At 38.9% G+C, this 20001-nt stretch overlaps 1 protein-coding gene across 2 annotated transcripts in view; it reads right to left on the minus strand.

The window, feature by feature from the left end:
- Positions 1–223: 223 nt before the first annotated feature.
- The window catches only part of SLCO3A1 (solute carrier organic anion transporter family member 3A1), a 366118-nt gene continuing 346340 nt past the window's right edge, over positions 224–20001 (minus strand). Inside the window, exons 10-12 of one of the 2 annotated variants that reach the window (XM_072617496.1) lie at positions 17357–17599; positions 871–952; positions 224–757 (exon numbers count right to left, since the gene is read on the minus strand). In XM_072617496.1, the coding sequence (XP_072473597.1) occupies positions 712–757; positions 871–952; positions 17357–17599 (371 nt within the window). In that variant the 3' untranslated portion in view covers positions 224–711. Of the gene's footprint in view, positions 758–870; positions 953–16177; positions 17600–20001 lie in introns of those variants that run through there. The other variant, XM_072617487.1, reaches the window with a different exon arrangement.

The raw sequence follows: 20001 nt of genomic DNA on the forward strand, positions 1-20001 counted from the left end.
GGTTTATAGTGCTTTTTCCCCATCTCTGAATTATTTGTGTTTGTGCTTTGTGTTGCATATTATGACATTTATCAACTTAATTAAATACATGCAAACACACATTTTACTCTCTGATTTATAAGTGGGTGTTTTGTTACCCCAAATAGATTATAAACCTTCTGAGTTTATAATAAATTCATAGTATTTATAGCATTAAATGTACAATAAAAACCATATCACCATGAACCTTTGAATATGATTTTAATGTTTAGGGGCAAATACATTGAAATTAGTTAATGTTAAGAATGATGGAAAAGGAGCATACTTAATAGTCAGCCCTTGATCCTGAATTATGTAGGCAGAGGAGGTGAGTTCAAATTCCTGCTCTGAAACTGTCCGGTGACCTTGGTAAGTCACTTTATCTCATTCAGTCTCAGTTTCTTCATCTGTAAAATAAAGAAGTTGGACTATATTGCCTTTAAATCTCCTTCCAGATCTAAATTTATGATGTACTTCTTTACATCTGTCATAGGGACATAGCATAATACAGGGCACACAATGAAGACTAAATTAATACCTGTTGGCTTGATCTGAAACTGAATAAAAATTTACCACATGAAAGTCAGAAGGAAGTCATTAGCTCTGCCAAGAAGTCATTGTTCTTTAATAAAAGCTGGAGATTTATTATCATTCATTAGCTGTCAGGATCTTCCTCATCAGCAATTGCGGCCATCACCTCTCCTTGGCTATTACTTCTCTTGCCAAGTTTGTCAAGTCCCTGAAACACATAGATCACACATTTAGAACTGGAAGGGATATTAGAAGCCATGTAGTCCAACCCCTTAATTTTTAAATGAGGAAACTAAGGCCTAGAGAAGGTAAGTGACTTACTGGTGGTCACACAAGTAGCAAAGCCAGGATTTGAACCCAGGTCCACTAGCACCAAATCCAGTGATCATTCCATTGCACCATACTGTCAGAAAAAAATAAAGGAGACCAAATATAATTGTTCCTACGACTTGTGTTCATGGGATTGACCTGCCCCCATGCAGAACTTGAGTCTAAGTGAGCTTTGACTAGATATTAAGGTTTGGTACCGCTTGTTAGAGCAGAGATAGATTTCAAAACCCAGTTCAGTTGAATCCCTTTATGTACCTGGAGGGCCATGGCCACAAAGAACCAATGAGGTTATCATTAATTAAGTAGGTGTGATGGCCAAAGTCTTGCTAGACTCAATTGTCTTTGTACTCAAAACTGGCTGGTTATCCCAACTTTCCCTTCATGGATATGTTTTTTCCTTCCTTAACTTAGTTAACTTTGGACATCTTCTCTCCTTCCTCAAGATTCAATTGCTCCAATTCTTGTGAAACAGCTGGGCTCCAAAGTCCTGAGAGATCTTTGTCTTGTATTAAGCTGATAGGCAAAGCAGCTGTGGATTTCAAGGCCATGGGAATTCCATTCACTCAGGCAGATCAGATCTCTTATAACTTAAGCCTTTGGGTGGTCCAGTGATTTACCTGTGTTTATAGAACTAGTAAGTGTCAGAGGTGGAATTTGAACTTAGCTCTTTCTGACTCTAAACTGAGCATTATATCTGCCATGCCACATTGCCTTGTACTTGTGCCTGGTAACTTGTTATCTTCTCCCCTATTTGTAAAAAGCAGGGAAAAGATGTTTTACCAAGAAGTAAAGCCCTACACTTAGAGCTTTCTGTTAGGCTCTGGATAATATGGTCCTTTCCCATCTTCTATCAAACAATTAATCATTTGCTCCCAGGTTACCTCAAGATAGGGCACTACCCCTCTGGTCCTAATGTTTTCTATCTCTGTTCTCTAGTAGCTGCCTTGGTCTCTTTGTCTGCATAACCCAGGAAGCAGACAACAGTATGGTCCTATGTGGGGCGTGGTCAAGGATATATTCACTTTTCAGAAAAAATCCAGACTCCATTATCTTTAGCATCCTGCTCAAGGCACATATCTACTTTTATTATATTGAACTAGCTTATTTATCTAGACTCTATCTGCATGAAGCTTGAAGGGATAGGAGAAGTAGTTTTGTTTTTTTTTTTAACAAATTGAAATTTAAGCACTGACAAACTCTTTGGGACATTGGTCTATAAGGTGACAACTCCAGTCTGGTAATAAATTAACCAGCTTCAATATGGAGTAAAAATAGCATGGCAATACATTTGATTAATTCAAAGATTTTGATATACTGCTCCCTGACACAGCAATGTCAAACATTCCATGACTGATAAGATGGAATTCACCTGAGCCAGTAATACCACTTGAAAAATAGGTGTTGTCTGTCTTGCATTTGGGGGTAGGCCATACTCCAGAAGCCAGTAGTCTAGCTGCAGACTGAGTCCAGAGAGAATGATCATCATAAAAGGGATAGATGAGTATCTTTTGTAACAAAAGTGAATGTTGACGATGTCATGGAGTTTAATAAATACTTGTTTGTGTAAGGGTAAAGAAATAGGAAAGCTAAGAGTTTGGAGAAAAGGAAAAAATCCAAATTCTATTACGAAAAGATAGAAAGCCCAAGGGAAAGTGCCTTTTGGAAGACAGCTTAGGCTCTGTTGCTTTTGACCCACATTTAGTCTAGCTTTCTACTGGTGTCTTTAAAATAAAGGAATGATGTTATTCAGTTTGCAGGTTCAAGTATGGAGTCATTAAAATCATTGGTTTCTTTCCTAAGGAGGTACTTTCTCATTATGACGACAAAGACCCTATAGGTTTATTTCAGGTTTTTGAGACCTTTGGCTTAATTTCAATATACTTTTCCACCTAAAAGAGATGCCATTAGAGAAAGGTAGGACTGAACAGAGCAGAGCAAGGAGGAAACAATGGACATTCTATGTGCTTGTTGGTTACCCGACAGTAGTTACATAATGAAAGGATCTTTGAGTACCCCCACTGTGGTGTGTTTATGAGAAGACATAGATAGGATGGGAAGAAATGGATTGGTTATAATTGAAATCACTGAAAGAAATACCTCCATTGATGAGAGAGCACAGATTTATTAGAATCATGACATTGAGGCCCACTTGCTCTATCTGCCTCTTTTACAGAATGATGTTCTCTCCATATTCAGCTTGTTCTTCCATAATCCCCCTACCTCTGCAATGAACTCTCTGAAGTAAGAATAAATCAGAGGTTCCAGCCAGTGATGAGCCAGCAGAGACTGGGAAAGGCAATAAACTCCAGGAATTCCAGTTTACAGAGGACCCCAAGTTCCATGCCCCATGATCTGAGAAAGGAATGGAATTAGAATTCCCAAATCCTTTATGTAGTGATTGGCCCAACTGGATGCATGAATCAAACATCAGCCAGAACTTTGTTGTATTGTCCATAATCCCTGTCCCTTTGAGAGGAGGTAAAGGCAAGGAGCACTAGGCAAAATGAAACTGGTTATTTCCTGGAACCTCTCATTCGAAAGCAACTTCTGTACCATCTGGAGACTTGAGGTACAGAAGAGTCTACAGGTGGGGTACTTCCAAGAGAAAGATGTCTTATTATATATTACTTTTTATGTTACATATTATTTATTTGCTTCTATTAATTCTAAATCAAGGATAAAAATATGAAGTTAAGCATAGATCCAACAAGGCAAAGTCATATGACTAGGGCTCCTTGAAATATAACACATTCAAAAAAGAGGCTGAGATTACCAAAGGTAGGGGCCTTCAATTGGATAAAGCTAAAATAATCCACTCCCCCTAGATTACAAGTCAGAGCTTCCCTTCAGAGAGAAGAAGAGTTGTGATGGAGAAGGCCATTCACTCTGTGAAAACCACAGAAAGCTTGGCATTTCCTCTGGACTACTGCCCAGCTGGGTAGATGTAGATAATCCCTAAGGTGAAAGTTGCATTCCTCAGGGCCAGATACTTCTCTGGTGAACAGAATCAGATGATTCAATCACTGTTACTTGGTGTTTAAAAGACCATTGGCATTGGCTTTGGACTTGGTAGCCAAAAGACTTGGTCCTGAGTCTCAGTTCTGTTACTTACCAGCTATGTAATGATGGGGAGCCCAGACTCTCTGAGCCTCAGTTTTCTCATCTATGAAATGAAGATTATAATAATATACACTGTCTACTTCAGAAGTGGTGAGGAAAACACTTTTGGAAAAGCTGAAAACAGCATTTGCATGTGAATTATTGTTATAATTGTTAGTAGTAATAATATAATAGATAGTATATATTGTAATGATACCATATCATATATAGTCAATTATTGTTAATAATTAATAATAATTATATAGCCTTAATTTTCTCTGGTTAGCTTTGCTTCTTTATCCTACTCTCCAATTTCTTTGTCTAAGCAACAAAGGATTGGAGTTGCTTATTCTCTCTTGATGAAGAATCTTAAAATTTTTGCTTTATAATCAGAAGTTGCTTCTAGGGAATATAGAACTTGATTTCTGGATTTTGGTCATATTAAATAACAGGTCAGATTCTGTTTTCTTTCACTAAGACTGAAAAAAGCTCAAGTTGGGCATTCAGCTATAGATTAGGATTTACAAAATATAGATTAAGGATTTTCGTGGGTCCTTGACATGGCTCCATACTGCCCTTTGCTCATGGAAAAGGGCTTAGTAGTGTTGTTTAGTATAAGTCTTCTGTTAAGCCAATAGATCCAAATGGGTAGGGTTAGAGCAATTACAAGTGATTGACCTAATCAGTCTGCTGACAAGCTTTATGACTCTTACATGAGAAATAAGATATTTTATGGAAGGTGATAGAAAAGTAGAGATGGACAGCATCTTCTCTATTCCCATCAGCTGATGACTTAACTGAGGAAAATACGAAGTGGAGAAGAGATCAGATTTTTGGTTAAAAAACAAATCTGAAACTCTGGAGTAAAAACATTGATGGCTTAGGCAACATGCCTTCCCTCCTCCCACCCCCAACTCTGTTTCCAGTGCAAATGAGCCCCAGTTCCCAAGAGGCCCTGCACAACCACTTTTTTTTTTTTAGCAGTTTCAGCATCTTTAGGTATCAGGATGAAGACTGTTGAAATTGCATTTTCCTGGGATTTTCCTGCTGGAGAGAATAAATCACTTTACTTCGCAAAAATAAACAAACACATAGATAACACAGCAGGGCCAAAGGAGCCCCCATGGATCCAACCAATTCCACTAATCCAGTCCATAGAGAGTTAGGCAGAACTTAGTACTTCAAAACTCTCTCTTCCCCAACTCCATCAGGCTCTTGGTTTCACTCCAAGAGATAAGAGCTCAGCTTTGGGTAGGAGAAACTGTTTTAAAACGATGTTTTTGGTCTTCTACCTTTCAAATCTTTGCGTTGTGGCTCTCTTTTCTTTCCAAGGAAGAGCTTTGTGGTGATTAATAAATTATACTCAATTGGAAAGTTTCCTGAAAGGTTCAAAATGAAGGTGGAGAGCTTTTTAGAATAATAAGCTACTTACTGCATTGTGGGGAATAATTCAAGTGATAAGCTACTGGAGGGCAAAACACATTGCCTAGTTCCATTTTTATATAGCACCTAATAGGAAGAAATTAGCAAAGAAGGCTTAGTGGAGCATTTACTTTAATGATGAAATCATATTCTCCCTGTGGTCACTAGCTATTTTTCCCAAATAAGGTTGTGTTATCCTCATGATGATCTAAAATCTCCTAGCATTTTCTCTATTTCCTCCAGAGCCTAGAATTTCATCTGTCCTCCATTTGGAGCCAGTAATGGCCTGACTTCTTAAACGCTGGCTGGCAAACAGCTCTTCTTCACAGCTAGTTTTCTCCAAACAACTCCCTCAACTTCTGGTCTCTCCCGTGATTTTCTATCACTTTAGCTTTCACTCCCTTTATTTACTTTCATAACTTTGAAAAAGTTAACATGAAACAGAAAAGAGGCATGTGTTAGGTTGGCATTATCTTCATTACTAGCAAATGGCCAGTATTCTGAACATCACACATATAGCAGGTCACACACACACACACACACACACACATGTGCACACACACACACACACATCCTGAAATTCTCCGAAGACCACTGAAAACTGAGATTGTAGTGAGAAGACAGTAAAGAAGGAAAATAGTACGTTTAATATCATTTTCACCAAACTTACAGTATGTATTTCACATCGCAAATTTCTAAACTGCTCATCTGGAAAATATAAGCTGCAAAAATACAGAATATCACACTCAAACTCCATTGAGCATGTGCTTTTTCTTCATTGAGTTGAACTGCGTGATTTTTATCCCCTCCTATTAAATCACGCTTTGATTTATTTTGGAAGAGCTGTTTGAGTTCTTAGTCATCCATAGCCAGCCAAGAAAGCCGTTTCCTGATGTACTTTAGAAATATTCCCATGAGAACCAAAGGACTGGGGTGCAGAGGAGCAGTGTATGGAAGTGTGTATCACACAGGATCAGAGTTATCTTGGAGTGATTGTTGGTTTGAGGAAGTAAATGTGGAGGAATCTAGTCAAGATCTCCCAACCAGGATTTATCTGTACAGCTCTTCATAGGCCTGTGCTTGGAGCTTAGATTAGGACAAGAGAGATCTCATAGAATACTCAATGACTGAGTGTGTGTGTGTGTGTGTGTGTGTGTGTATGTGTGTGTGTTCATCCTTCTTTGCAGAAGACCATGCCATCAGAGAAATAATGGTATGACTTGTACTTGACTTTGTTTTGAGTGAGGGAGGGCTGTGCAGGTCACCAGCCTCACTTCTCCTCCACAGTCATCTGAATCCAGTGACCAGATATTTATCAGGATGACTGGAGATGACCCAGGATGAGGCAATTAGGGTTAAGTGACTTGCCCAAGGTCACACAGCTAGTGAGTGTCAAGTGACTTAAGCTAAATGGGAAACCCTTGGGTGTGTGATCATATTATTATGAATGAATGAAAAAGAACATATTAAGTGGTTACTCTGTGCCAATGCCTGCACTAAGTACTGTGCATACAAATACAAAAGCAGAGTTAGTCTTTGCCCCTGAGGAGGTTACATTATAATTGAGAAGACAGCACATATAGGATAGTGGTAGAAAAGGAAGGGTTTGTTGGTTTCAAAAGTTATAAGAATGGTGATTGGAGACATAAGGGAGTGATATTATGAGAAAGAAAAAAGTTGGAGTGGAGAATGGTGAAATGATCTCTGTAAGATGAGGGGAGGAGGAAGAGGAGAGTTTTATGTCTATAGACCAGGTCATTAACTTCTAATGAAGGAGTCTTTTAATAGAAAACATGATACAAATTTGCGCTCCTTCCTTCTCTCTCTCAGGAGACTGGTACTTTAGGTCTCAAAGGAGTGAGGAAGAAAGAATGAGAAGAGGGGAGATCAGTCATTCTTTGTTCATTTTTTTTCTGTCTGACTTATTAGCCAGACTAAGGGGTCTCTCTGTCTGCACTTGAGTATTCTCTAATGGAGCTCTGACCTCTCTGATTCTCCTGAAGGGAGCTGGATCCTGAGCCCCAAAGGAGAAGTTGGAGCCTAAGTGCCTCTTGGATGGCCAAAACTCTCTGGAAAAGAAAACGGAAAAACACACTTCTGAACATATTTATGTCATGATCCGGTGGAATGGGTTTATTCTACATTCCCCAGTTATTGCTATATGAAGTAGCACATATTTGAGTCTTGTGTCTCTCAGTTCTTATTCTGTGCCAATTATCCCTGAAAAACTTTGAGCCATGGAACTAGTATTATACGTTATATATGGCATATATAGCCTAGATGGAAGACATGACATAGCTATTATAAGACATAGGTTAGTGACAGAAACACACACACACACACACACACACACACACACACACACACACACACACACACTTTTACTCCTGGAAAGCCTCTTCTCTCTCCCAGCATCTTGGACCTAGTCTCTGTCTTTCTCAAGTCACATTGCCTGGTGAGCAAAGAAGCCTCCTTGCTGGAACAAAAACTTCAAGCCCTGATTCCAGTGTAAAAGAAGGTGCTGTGGTTTCTTTTAAATTGTCACTAAGGCTCCAATTGATTATTTATAAGCTGCTCTTATCCCATTGACTATGGCATGGCACATTTATGTTTAATGCTAGGTGCTGAATGGGTTAGGAAGGTTGCAGATCTTTTATTTTTTCCTTTTTGGACTTTGTCCCAGTGATACAAAAGATGCCACTGAATGGGAGAAATGGTACTCTTTGTAGCTAAATTCTTGCCCAGGAAAGAAAAACATCTTAAGTTTGGGATAAAGAATTTCTGCCCAACTCTCCTGAAAGACCCAAGTTGTCTAAAGCCTTTGAATTTGGCTTGGGGGTGGGGAGAAGGAGGAAGAAATGCAAAGAATTGATATAGCTGGGTTCTTGAAGATAACACGTTTGTTGTCAGGATAAACAAGCCAAAGAGTGATGAGAAAAGTGGGAAACATCAACTTTTGAGAATATACTGAGGTTTGGTAAGGTGATTTGATTAAAATTTTTTTGATGTTTATTAAATTTTGGACATTCCCCCCAAGACAATTTTACAAAAGGACCCTCTTTCCACCAATCATCCTTAGAAATTTTCTTCCATTCCCTGATGGGGGTGTCTCTTTTTGGGGGCTTTTCATGCCCTATGCTAATTTCTTAGATGCTAATTGCCTCTCTGGAAAGACTTTCCTGCAAAGGGGGATGAGATAATTGAAACTGAGGCTCAGAATTAGATCCTGCTAGAATGGAATTATGACTGGCAGGTCTCCTGCGCTTCATAGAATTGGAAATGACACATTTATACATTCAACTTCTTTCATTAAGAAGGGTTGAAACAGAACATAGTTCAGTTGAGTTTTTCTTCCCCTACTGGAGGTGCTCCACATGGCACAATTCCAATACATCTTATGGCACTAGGAATAAAAATAAAAGTGAATTATTTATGACAAATTTACCTCCATGAAGATCTCTTTTTATTTTGTCAGGTAAGTATGAATTTCCTTCATTCAAATTCTATCATGCTTCACTGAGGCACAGAAATGATCCTGGGCTCTCACAGTAAAGGTCCTACTAAGCTCTGGAAGGCTTTATTAAGCTAGAAAGAACATGGGAGAGGGGGAAAATGCTGAATTTAGAGTCACTCCCTGGATGACTTTTGCTAAGTCATTTGATAATTCTTAGCCTCAGTATTGGTAGTGGTCAAATGTATGACTTCTAAAGTCCCTTGCAGCTCTCTAATTGTATACCTATGACTTTGTGAATGGGCCCTAGTAATAAAGTATATGTCTGTCATCTGAGAACCAGCCTAGCTAAGTTTTAGAAAGGCACACTCTCGGTGGGCTGGTGGAATGGTTGGCTTGTTATGTTTTCTTTTATCACCCATGATGACTCACAGAGACCATCAACTCAGCTAAGGTAGGACATGGAGAGATAACAATCTGCAAAAATGGTAGAAAAACTCACACTGATGAAATCATGGATATTTGAAATAATGCAGTATAGTCACAGTTGTGTTGGAACCAGCTGTATTGGTTCAGAGGAGTCAGTTGTTAAATTTTTTGTGTGAACATTACCATCTTGGAAACTGGCAAAAGGTATTAGATAGGGTTTGTATTACTGTTTTGTTGATTGCCTAGACTTAAGAAAAGGATGGTGAAAATATTAATAATGCAGATTAAACTTAAAAGTGAGGGCTACATTTTTAGAGAGATGATTGTTAAACATTTATCAACACATTATTGAGCATAAATTAGACTAGAATACGTGTGTGTGTGTGTGTAGACTCCAATAAGCCAGAACAGTATTACAGCAAAATATTCTAAACTGCACTAGATTTGCTCCTAGCAAATGATAAGATAGCTAATTTTTTTTGCCTCTTACCAAATTGCGCAAATCTGTAACAGAACTACTATAATAACTTATCCACATTTTGTTGACCTTAGAATCATTATGAAACCAAGACTGTTCATCATATCAGGGTAATTTTGTTTCACCACCAGCAGTCTGAAAGCAGAGATCAGTCTTATACCAATTGCATATCTAATCTCCACCTTCAAAGCCTTCAGGTCAAAGCCATGCTCCTTCTGTTATCAATACTCATTAGTACTGGGGAAAGGTGACAGCATCAGACCTTTAAAAATAACCAAGGACAAAGAATCTGATAGTTTCTTAACATGACTCATTAACCATTCTGGTACCACATGCAAATAAATACACATGAACAGGAAGATCTAGTGGAAAGAATGCTGAACCTGGAGTCAGGACTTTAATCCTACCTCAGGTGCTTACTAGTTGTGTCACTATGGGCAAATCACTTAATTTCCCAGAGCCACTGTTTCCTCATCTGTAAAATGGGAATAATACCTGTGATTCTTACTTCACAGATTTGCTGGGAGGATTAAATTAATGGAAAACATTAAAGTATGTAAACACTAGTTATGTTTCTCAATGGCCATGGTACTTTCAAAATTGGAAAGTATATATCAATAGGTTTTTTTTTTTAACTTTTAATTCCATTTCCCTGAAATGAACACTTTTGCCACTACCCCAATGGCTCAGAAGGCTAAGATCAGGGAGGTCACAGACAGTATTAATATTCAACTTCCCAGGACTCTCCCTGATGATATATCTCAGTTGTGCTTTTCTAAGGATCATCTTGTTGCATGTTGTTGCCCAAGTTAAGGGACTTTCTTTTGAGGTAGCCAACACAAATAGTCCTAGCGCTGGTCAAGTGGTTGTAGTCATGTCTAGTAATGTAGACTCATTCCATGTTGGACACCATGCAAATTTCTAGTGACAATGATTGGTAGAAGAGGAAGAAAAGAAGCTTTATTTTTCATGGGCTAAATATTTTTGGTCACACATAAACGTTGTTTAGCCTTCAAAGGTCTCAGCTATGTCTATCTTTCTGTATTCCTACATTATTCAAGGTCAACAGATTTGGTTTTCTCCCTTTCTTATCCTCTTTTATCTTTCTCTTAAAAGATTTTTCATCACTCAAGAAGAAAGGAATGAGATTATATAGTGATGATCTTCTTGCATTAGTTTTTTTGCTTTGGTTCAGAGAAGGGCAGTTAACATTCTTGGCTTCCCCTTGAAATCTCTTCTTGGTGAACAAAATGATTTAACCAAAACTACACCAGGACCCCCATTATATCGTGACTCTTAGATGGATCTGAATAAAATACAAATTAAATTGTACTCCCTGAAGCATACTAATCACATCACAACATTCTATAACAATGTGCCTAATTGGGATGAACAGGATGTTGATTCTATTTTTAAATACTAACATTATCAAGGGTTCTGTTTAGACACCCTCTATACTTGTGTGTTCTTCAATAAAGGGTTCACCCACACTTGATCCCCAAGCAGTACCTCAGCCCTCTGGGCCAGGGTGAAGAGCCACTTTTAGGAAGTGGTCTGTGACTGGGTGATAGAAAACAAAACTGATTCTCTATATTTTTATCCCTGACATATTGGTGGATGTGAGCAGCAGGGTTCTTAAAGAAGATAATAACTGAAGTGGGCAAAATGAATTAAAATGTTGTTTAACATGTTCCACCAAATCGAGATTCATTTGAGCCAGTGTTTCCTTTTGAAGAATAAGCTTCACTTCAGAGACTTTCTGGTTATTCACCATGGGGCACCAATTGTTTCAATGAGATCAAAGGCAGCTAGGTGGTACATAAGTGGCACCATAGATAGAATGCTAGGCTTAGAGCCAGGAAAATCTGAGTTCAAATCCTTGCTAGCTATGTGATCCTAAGAAAATAATTTAACTTCTTTCAGCATGGATAAAATGAGGGTGTTGGACTTTCAATGGCCTTTCTAGCTCTAAATCTAGCAGTAAACCCCATTAACCTGGGGTTTTTAAGACAACAGCAGGGAATATGGATTGATTTCAGGGGGTCCATGTACTTGGATCGAAATGTAGATGTATCTCTGTATATATACATATAGATGTACACACATGCATATATGTATTTTGTTGTTCAGTCATTTAAATCATGTCCAACTCTTCATGACTCCATTTTTGGGGGAGTTATTGGCAAAGATACTGGAATGGTTTGCCATATCCTTCTCCAGATCATTTAACAGATGAAGAAACTGGGAAAAACAGGGTTAAGTGACTTGCCTGGGGTCACATAGATAGTAAGTGTCTGAGGTCAGATGTGAACTCATAAAGATGAGTCTTTCTGATTCCAAGTCCAGTGTTGTATCCATTGTGCCACTGAGCTGCCCACATATATGTATGTGTATATATGTATATGTATATGTATATATATAATATACACATATAGTGTATGTGTGTATATATGCATGTAATATGTATGTATGTATGTTTTGGTTTCCTTTGTAACTTCATGTATTTTATTTCATGCATTTAAGAGCATTTTTCTGAAGAGAGAACTATAGTCTTCACCAGACTATCAAAGGGGTTTATGGCACAAAAAAGATTAAGAACTCTGTTCTAAATCTATGATCCTATGTTACTGAGCTGCCTCATTAATAGGACATTTTAGAGTGTTCTTGGGGATGAAGGGTAGGAGAAAAGAAGGAAATGAAGTGAGGACACTTGAAGAATGCTATATGCCACATAAACTAGAATTTTCTCCCCTTGTGGATCCCTTATTCTCATAACATGTCAAATGAACAAGCTTTTATGAAGTACCTACTCTGTGCCAGATACTGTGTTGAGTGCTGGGAATACACCCCCCCCCCCCAAAGAACAAAACAGGAAGAATCCCCCCAGTCCCCACCCTCAAAGAGTTCAGTCTAATCTTCTTCTTCACCTTTATTATGGTGAATGTCTCTGGAATCTCTTCTCTTATGCTGAGGTCTATACTAAGAGTTTAGTCTATGTTAAGAAATTAATTCTCTTGGCCAAGCTAAATACAATATCTACCTCTCCTCAACACTTGACACTTTCTGAATGTTTGAATTGCTTCTAACATAAGGTGAACAGCCCCAGGTTTGGAAAATTGATCTGTGAAAGGAAACAAATAAAGGCCAAGCCAGACAATGGGAGTATCTCTGAGGCAATACTCTTCAGTCTCTGTATGCTTTCCAGACAAGTGGATTTCTGAGTCCATTGAAGACAGGATGAAACCAGAGTTAGAACAAGGCAGAGGGCATTTTCCATCATTGTTAACTTGTCACTCATTCTGCTGAGCTAAAGAAAAGCAAGACTTGGTTTTCTGGAAGAAAAGACAGAACCTGACCTGAGGAGCCCATTGTCTCTACTTTAACTATAGAAGAGCAGCGGTGGTTTATTTCACAAGGTAGCCATTATTGCTTAATATTCCTGAGGTATTCTCTGAGGGCTCCATTCACAAAGCAATGCTTGTGGACAGAATACAGTATACTCTCTCTGCAATGGTAATCTGATGGAAACAGAACAAAAGGAAACATGGAGATTTGTCTGGAAAGCCTGTATTAAAAGGAACAATACCATCTTTCCCACAAAAGGTCTTCATGGGAACTCTATGAGGTATTTAAGCAAAGATTCTTTTATTTTAAGGGTTCCTGTGACTCTGATGAATTTGATAGCTGTTTACCATACTCAGTTACGGGAAATATTAATTACCAACTACAGAAAAGTTTGTCTCCTGGACAAATTCTACAATAATCTGTTGTTGGTACTAAACAATTGGTGGTGGTGGTGGTGTGTGTAAGTAGGTCCGTTGTGGATTGAGGCCCAAGGTTATTAGGCTGGTTCAGTATAACTGACCTATGACTCAAGAAAGAAACACTTGCAAAATGATGTGTCAGTATGAAAGTCTCAGAAAAAGAAAGAGGATGGGCAGGAGGAGGAAGAAGTAAAGGAAGAGAGAAGCAGGGTGGTTAGAAGACAGAGAATTATGGGGCTTTAATACCCACTAAAAGCTTCTTATACTACATAGTGCTTTAAAGTTTATAAAGATGTATACATACATACATACATACATACATACGTACAATATATATGTGTATATATATATATATATAGAGAGAGAGAGAGAGATCTAGAGAGAGAATCTCTTTTGATCTTAAATGACTTGATCTCCCTTATATTATTTTGTCTATTAAGTCCTATTAACAAACTCCTTAGGGGAGGGGATTAGGGAGTGCTTTAGGGAAAGTGTGTTTCCCTTTTTTACTAACTCATTTCTGAGTTTTCTTCAAGCCCTTTAGAGTGGCAGGACTCTCAGCAAGCAATGCCACTCTACTTTTTTGAAATGATGAAGAAAGTGATAAGGCTTTGGGTTCTCTCTGATTCTGGGGAATGAAAAGTAAACAAATTCTCCTTTCTCTAGGGAAAAAAATAATTCTAAGATATGATTTTTTCCAAATATTTTGTTTAATAGTTTCTAAAAGGGCATCCCTTTCAGAGTGATGGTGTGTTAGGATAATGGTTAAAAGCTCTTGGTAGCATGAAAAGTCTATCAAAATTCCTATAGGGAAAGGGTAAATTATCTACCTCCAAGACATTTGATAGTTAAGGGACTTGCCAAATAGGAGATGAGGTTCTAAGAAAATAAGACAAAGAACTGTGAGCACTCCATCTGTATGAGGATTTCTGTCTCCATGTTTTCCCTTTCCATCACAATGGCTGTAAAGACCATTGGAAATCAGACTAGAAGCATCCTTTCCTACACTCAAATATGAACATCACTTACAAACAAAGAGGTGGCCATGACCATGAAATGTGGCAGTGTTTCCCCTAAGTACAAAAAGAAAGCCAGAAAAGAACTGGCTTTTCCCTTCACTAAGCATCAGAATTTAATTTTCAAAAGGTGACACTTCTGGAGCCTTCTTTGTAAGATGGAGCTTTCAATTGTCCATTCAATGCCTGAAAAAGTTCAGTGTTTGAGTTGTTTTCTGTTTGTCTAGTGCTATTCCAGCGCTGAGATTCTGATATATTCCAGAATGTTGAGAAATAATCCAAATGGTAAATGGTTTCACAGGTCTTGAAAAAGAAATAAATAGCACTTAGAAAGCTTGAATACCTGGGCCTTGATAATTCTGCCCAAGTATGGAACAATGAACAGGTCAGCCAGTGATCTACCAACAATATATTTTCAAAACAAAAAGATAAAATGAAACAAAATACCACCCTAAATAGAAAAATATCAGAACTAGCAACCATATGTATTTTAAGATTGAGTGTAGAATTATCACCCCTATCAATTAGGTAATTGATGAATAAGTATGTATATTTTCATTGAAGCTATGCCAAAATTAAATAGATTCAAGAATTATTTTTCAAAAAGCATCATCTCCCAGGCAACCGGCCGCAATACTATCTACACAATCCTCTTTCTCATTTACTTCTCTTTGCTGGATGATTTTCTATGGTTCTGTACTTGGAATCAAATCTCCTCATTTACTGTGGTTGTTGAGTATTTGGCACAGTGTCCTTTTCCTTTAGGATTTTCTTTTCCTTGCTGTTTAACCCCAAGTGTGAACTATGAATGCATGAGTGAGGTAAAATAATCCTTTGGGGACAGCTCTGGGCCAAGTTCATAGGAATGCCACATTTGAAAGCAGGTCATCAAACAAGTAAGGAGAGCAGATTAATGGGCCCATTTGCTATGGAAGAGGGTATTTTGTGTGTGTGCGTGTGTGTGCGTGTGTGTGTACTCAAGCACGTGTGCATGCACAACGTTTGTCTCTCCCACAGGCTTGCCCACAAAAGCTTAGTCCTCTGCCAGCAAGAGGTTTTTCAGAGGATTCTTATTCCAAACAATGAGAAGTTCCCTCTTTAACTGTTTGAAGTTCAGTCACTTTCAAAATATGTGGACAAAGGCCTCTTAAATCGGAGACTGACCTTGAATGCTTTGTTGACATTTTAATCCATTGGAAAGGGGATAAAATCAGTATTTTGTGAGAAGATTCATTAAACTGGGCCACCCCTGGCTGCTCAACAGCTTGTGCTCGTCAATAATAGCCTAAGATGTACTTTTCATTTCCCATTTCCTTTCATTAAAAAATGTTACATACGCATGTGTATACAGATACCCACAAATACCACCTAAGTGAGCTTCTACAGACTGCAAATAATACTTTTAAAATGTAGTTGTGAATAGAAGGGGAGCTTCTTCATGACAGTGAGCATGGAGATTAAAGAGAAAAGGAAAGTGTGCATTTCATTACCTTCTCCCCTGTTGTCCCAATTACGGTTCTTTTTAAAGAGAGACTGCATCCATTCTCTCTGAAGATTTTTTTTTTTTTGGTAACATGTATTTTCATACTGACTTTGTAGTGTATCAGAATGAAGATAAAAGGATAAAAATTACAATCGATTAATTGCATCCCTTGAATCACATTATATTTTTGGTGCATTAAAAAGAAAAAAAAAGTGAAGCAACCAGCATATAATAAAGTCCTCTTATAGAATTCTGTTAGTGACTGAAAGGTTAACATAGCTTTTGGAAATAGTTAAAAATAGTATTAGAGATTATACATACAACTGTTTGAAATCCATACTCATTTAAAAATGGCAAAATGTTTGGCAAATGTAAGCAAATGACTTGTACTAAATTTGGGTCTCCGTGGCTCTGAGCGCAGCAGCCAGTCATAGCCACGGATGAGGCCCAGCACATCCTGAGGTCTGTGAGGCTTGGGAGAAGGTGGATACTTCTCACCTTCTGGATGTGTAGATGGGGGAAGGATGAACCCTACATCCCCCAACACACACACACTCCACTCTCCCCTCACTCTCTCAGTTTTCTAACTTTTTGAACATGGAAATACGGCTGGTGAGGGTTGTCATTTATTGACTCCAGCACGGATCACCCAAGAACATCGCTGAGAGAACTCTGGGGCCTGGAACAACATGCAGACTGGGTGAGTTGTCTACACAGTGATCCATATTGCAAAGGTTAGAGGGGAGCAGATGTCCCAACCCCCTCTTCTCTTGCTCCCTCCCTGCCCCATATTGAAGTAGGAGGTGGCATATTCTAGTGCTTATTCTGGAAATGCTGTCAACTTTTTTTTATTAATAAGATGATAGGTTTTTATGTCCAAAAAAATGTCCATTTGCTGAACTGGCCCCCATCATTCCCTGTTGCTTGGAGCTGATGGCATTTCTAGAGACCACATTTGAACCTTCAAAGGGTTGCCACCAAGGCCCTGGCGGCATTTCCTGCCTTGCTCCCGGAGAGTGTGAGATGCATGATTCCATATATCTCATTATTCTGAATCCTGTCTGGCTATGATTTTGAGAAAAGGACAAAAGTGGCTGTTGTTGTTGTTGTGTGTGTATGTTTCCATTTTTTAAACTTTATTTTATTTTTTTTTAAGAAAAAGGACCCTTTGATTACTAATATAGTTTGTCCTTAGTCACTATAAAACAGATTCCATGTTTTCACACCACTCGTGATCTTCCAGGTTATAGATAAATTTTGTCCTATGTGACTGGTTTGGGGCCACAGGGTCCCTCCCTAGATTGTCTAGGGTCAGAGTAGAGGCAAAGAACTCACTCGTGCTGAGCCCACCCTCGTGGTTTTTGATGTATCGCTTATAGTTTTTCCTCAGGCACTGCCACGTGGTGGTGTAAAGGATGAACGCGAAAGATTTGAGGGCAATCGCAATGCTGACATACAGGTATCTGTACACCACGTTGTCGTAGAGGGCACAGGCGCCCTGCTCGCCACAGAATGTGCTCCAGAACAGGCAGGTGGAGTCGATGCCCGCTCCAAAGATCAAAGGAGGAGGGATGAAGCCTGGAAGAGGGAAAAAGACACTTAGTACTTGGCCCTATTAGTTTGCTCTTCATTGTCTACTTTTCCACTTAGCTTTCAGAGGGCAGACCGATCCACCTGCTTGTGGGTTAATGAAGGGAATCGGTTTCTTTTTTTCCATTGGTCAGCATTAAATCTAGGGGCTCAAGGTGGGGCAGGAAAGGTGCTTTCTTACCAATTTTAATTAGGTCAGCAGAACTCTCCAGGGTCCTGCAGTCAAGATGCTGTCAGTACTCTCCCTTTAGCACTCCCTTTTCAGAGGCTTGTTACCACAATCAAGGACCCTGAAAAAGTAGTTCTATTGGAAAGCCTCATTAAACCTCTGAAACAATGTGATTTAATAAATGTACAAGTTTGAAATCCTGCCTAACCTGTTTCGCCTTTGCTGCTGCAAGGCTGGGTTATTTTCAGACATAAAAATCTTAAATTCATGGCGTTCTTTCCTTTCCTAACAAACAGTCTTAAGACTTTCTACCACCTTCCAGGATAACAACTACTTTGATGGCTGGTGAAATGTATCCAGCTTGGAGGAGGGCCATGACACTATTTATCACATACACAATGATTCTCTAGAGTCTTCTAGGCAAAGAAATAGAAACCCAGAACTGATTGAAATGCGGGATGGTGCATAGGGTATGTGGTATTGTTAACTAAGTCTCTTCCTCTGGAGAGCCAGGAAGAGTTAAATCCATCAAGGGATTTTCCTACTGTTGTCTACCCAGTGGTCAGTTCATTTCTTGTGAGCATATGGCAGTGGGGAGGTATAGCTGAGTTATTATTATATCAAACTGTAAGTAATCAACTGCCAAAAGGTTTGTTTGGGGAGGATGTTGAAAGTATAGGTTTCCCTAGCTTTCTATCATCTCTGTCTGTCTATCTATCTATCTATCTATCTGTCTATCTATCTATCTATCTATCTATCTATCTATCTATCTATCTATCTATCTATCTACCTACCTACCTACCTACCTACCTACCTACCTACCTACCTATCTACAATGTCCCTGAAAAAAAGGCCAGTAAACAGAATTGTATGTCAATACATCAGCATTAGCACTACATTAGGAATCCTGCATTGAATCCAGGCCCTGCAGATCCCTCATTCTTTCCTTTTTTTGATCCAATGTCTCTCAAAGAGATGGGCCTTCTCCTTGGAAAGCTAACCTTTTCAGTGGTTCTCTTAATCCCATCCTCTTATCAATCATTCCCTCTCTCATCTTTAACCTTTCTTTATCCACACATTCCTTCCCTCTCCACATGCAAATGTGCCAATCAGTCACTGATGGATCATGAGTTCTCTTCCCCTCACGTTAATAAACAACAAGTATTTATTAAACACATATAGTATCCCAGACACAACTCTAGCTTGGATACAAATAAAGAGAATGAACAATATCTACTGTCAAGAAGGTCACCTTCACTTGCCATTGTCGTCCCTTCCAGGGCATTCCTTGCCCTTCTTATTTTGCCTTTCACAGTCAAATTCCTACAAAGGGTCACCTGTATTCTTTACATGCACTTCCTCACTCTTCAACCAGATGCAACCTATCTTCCAATCAGATCACTCAACAGTATTATCTTACTTATAAATCCAACTACATTTTTAGTCCTTCATCTGCTCGACCACTCCAGCTTTAGACACTGTTGATCACTTTACTTTTCCTTCTCCCAGTCGTGTTACTCTTCCCTTCCTTGGTTTCATTGGCACTACTTTCTCTTGACTTTCCTTTTACTTTTCTGACCATTCTATTACTTTTCAACTTCTATCATGGGCTCCTTCTCCTTCTCCTGCCTACAAAGTGTAGGCATCTGACAAGCCTCAGTCCTGGGGCTTTTTCTCACCCCTTGCTATACTTTGGTTCTTTGGTTGTATCATCAGCAACCCCGAGTTCAATGATTATCTCTATGTACTCCAAAATCTATATATCCATCCCTAATCTATTCCTATACATCTCTTCTGAATTCCAGTTCCACATTCCCAACTGCTGGATATTGGATGGCTCTTTCTGGACAGCTCATCAAATCTCAAACTCTAAATATCTAAAACATCTCATTTTTCCCCCTTTCCTCTTTTAACCTATACTATATTCTGTTGGGGCAGCTAGATGATGCAATGGATAGAGCACCAGTGCAGGAGTCAGGAGGACCTGAGTTCAAATCTCACCTCAGACACTTGACACTCACTAGCTGTGTGACCTTGGGCAAGTCACTTAACCCCAATTGCCTCATCCTGGGTCATCTCCAGTCATCCTGATGAATATCTGGTCACTGGATTCAGATGGCTCTGGAGGAGAAGTAAGGCTGGTGACCTGCACAGCCCTCCCTCACTCAAAAAACAAAAACAAAGTCAAGTGCAAGTCATGTCATCATTTCTCTGATGGCAT

This window comes from Notamacropus eugenii, chromosome 1 (assembly GCF_028372415.1).
Source record: "Notamacropus eugenii isolate mMacEug1 chromosome 1, mMacEug1.pri_v2, whole genome shotgun sequence".
Classification (NCBI taxonomy): domain Eukaryota; kingdom Metazoa; phylum Chordata; class Mammalia; order Diprotodontia; family Macropodidae; genus Notamacropus; species Notamacropus eugenii.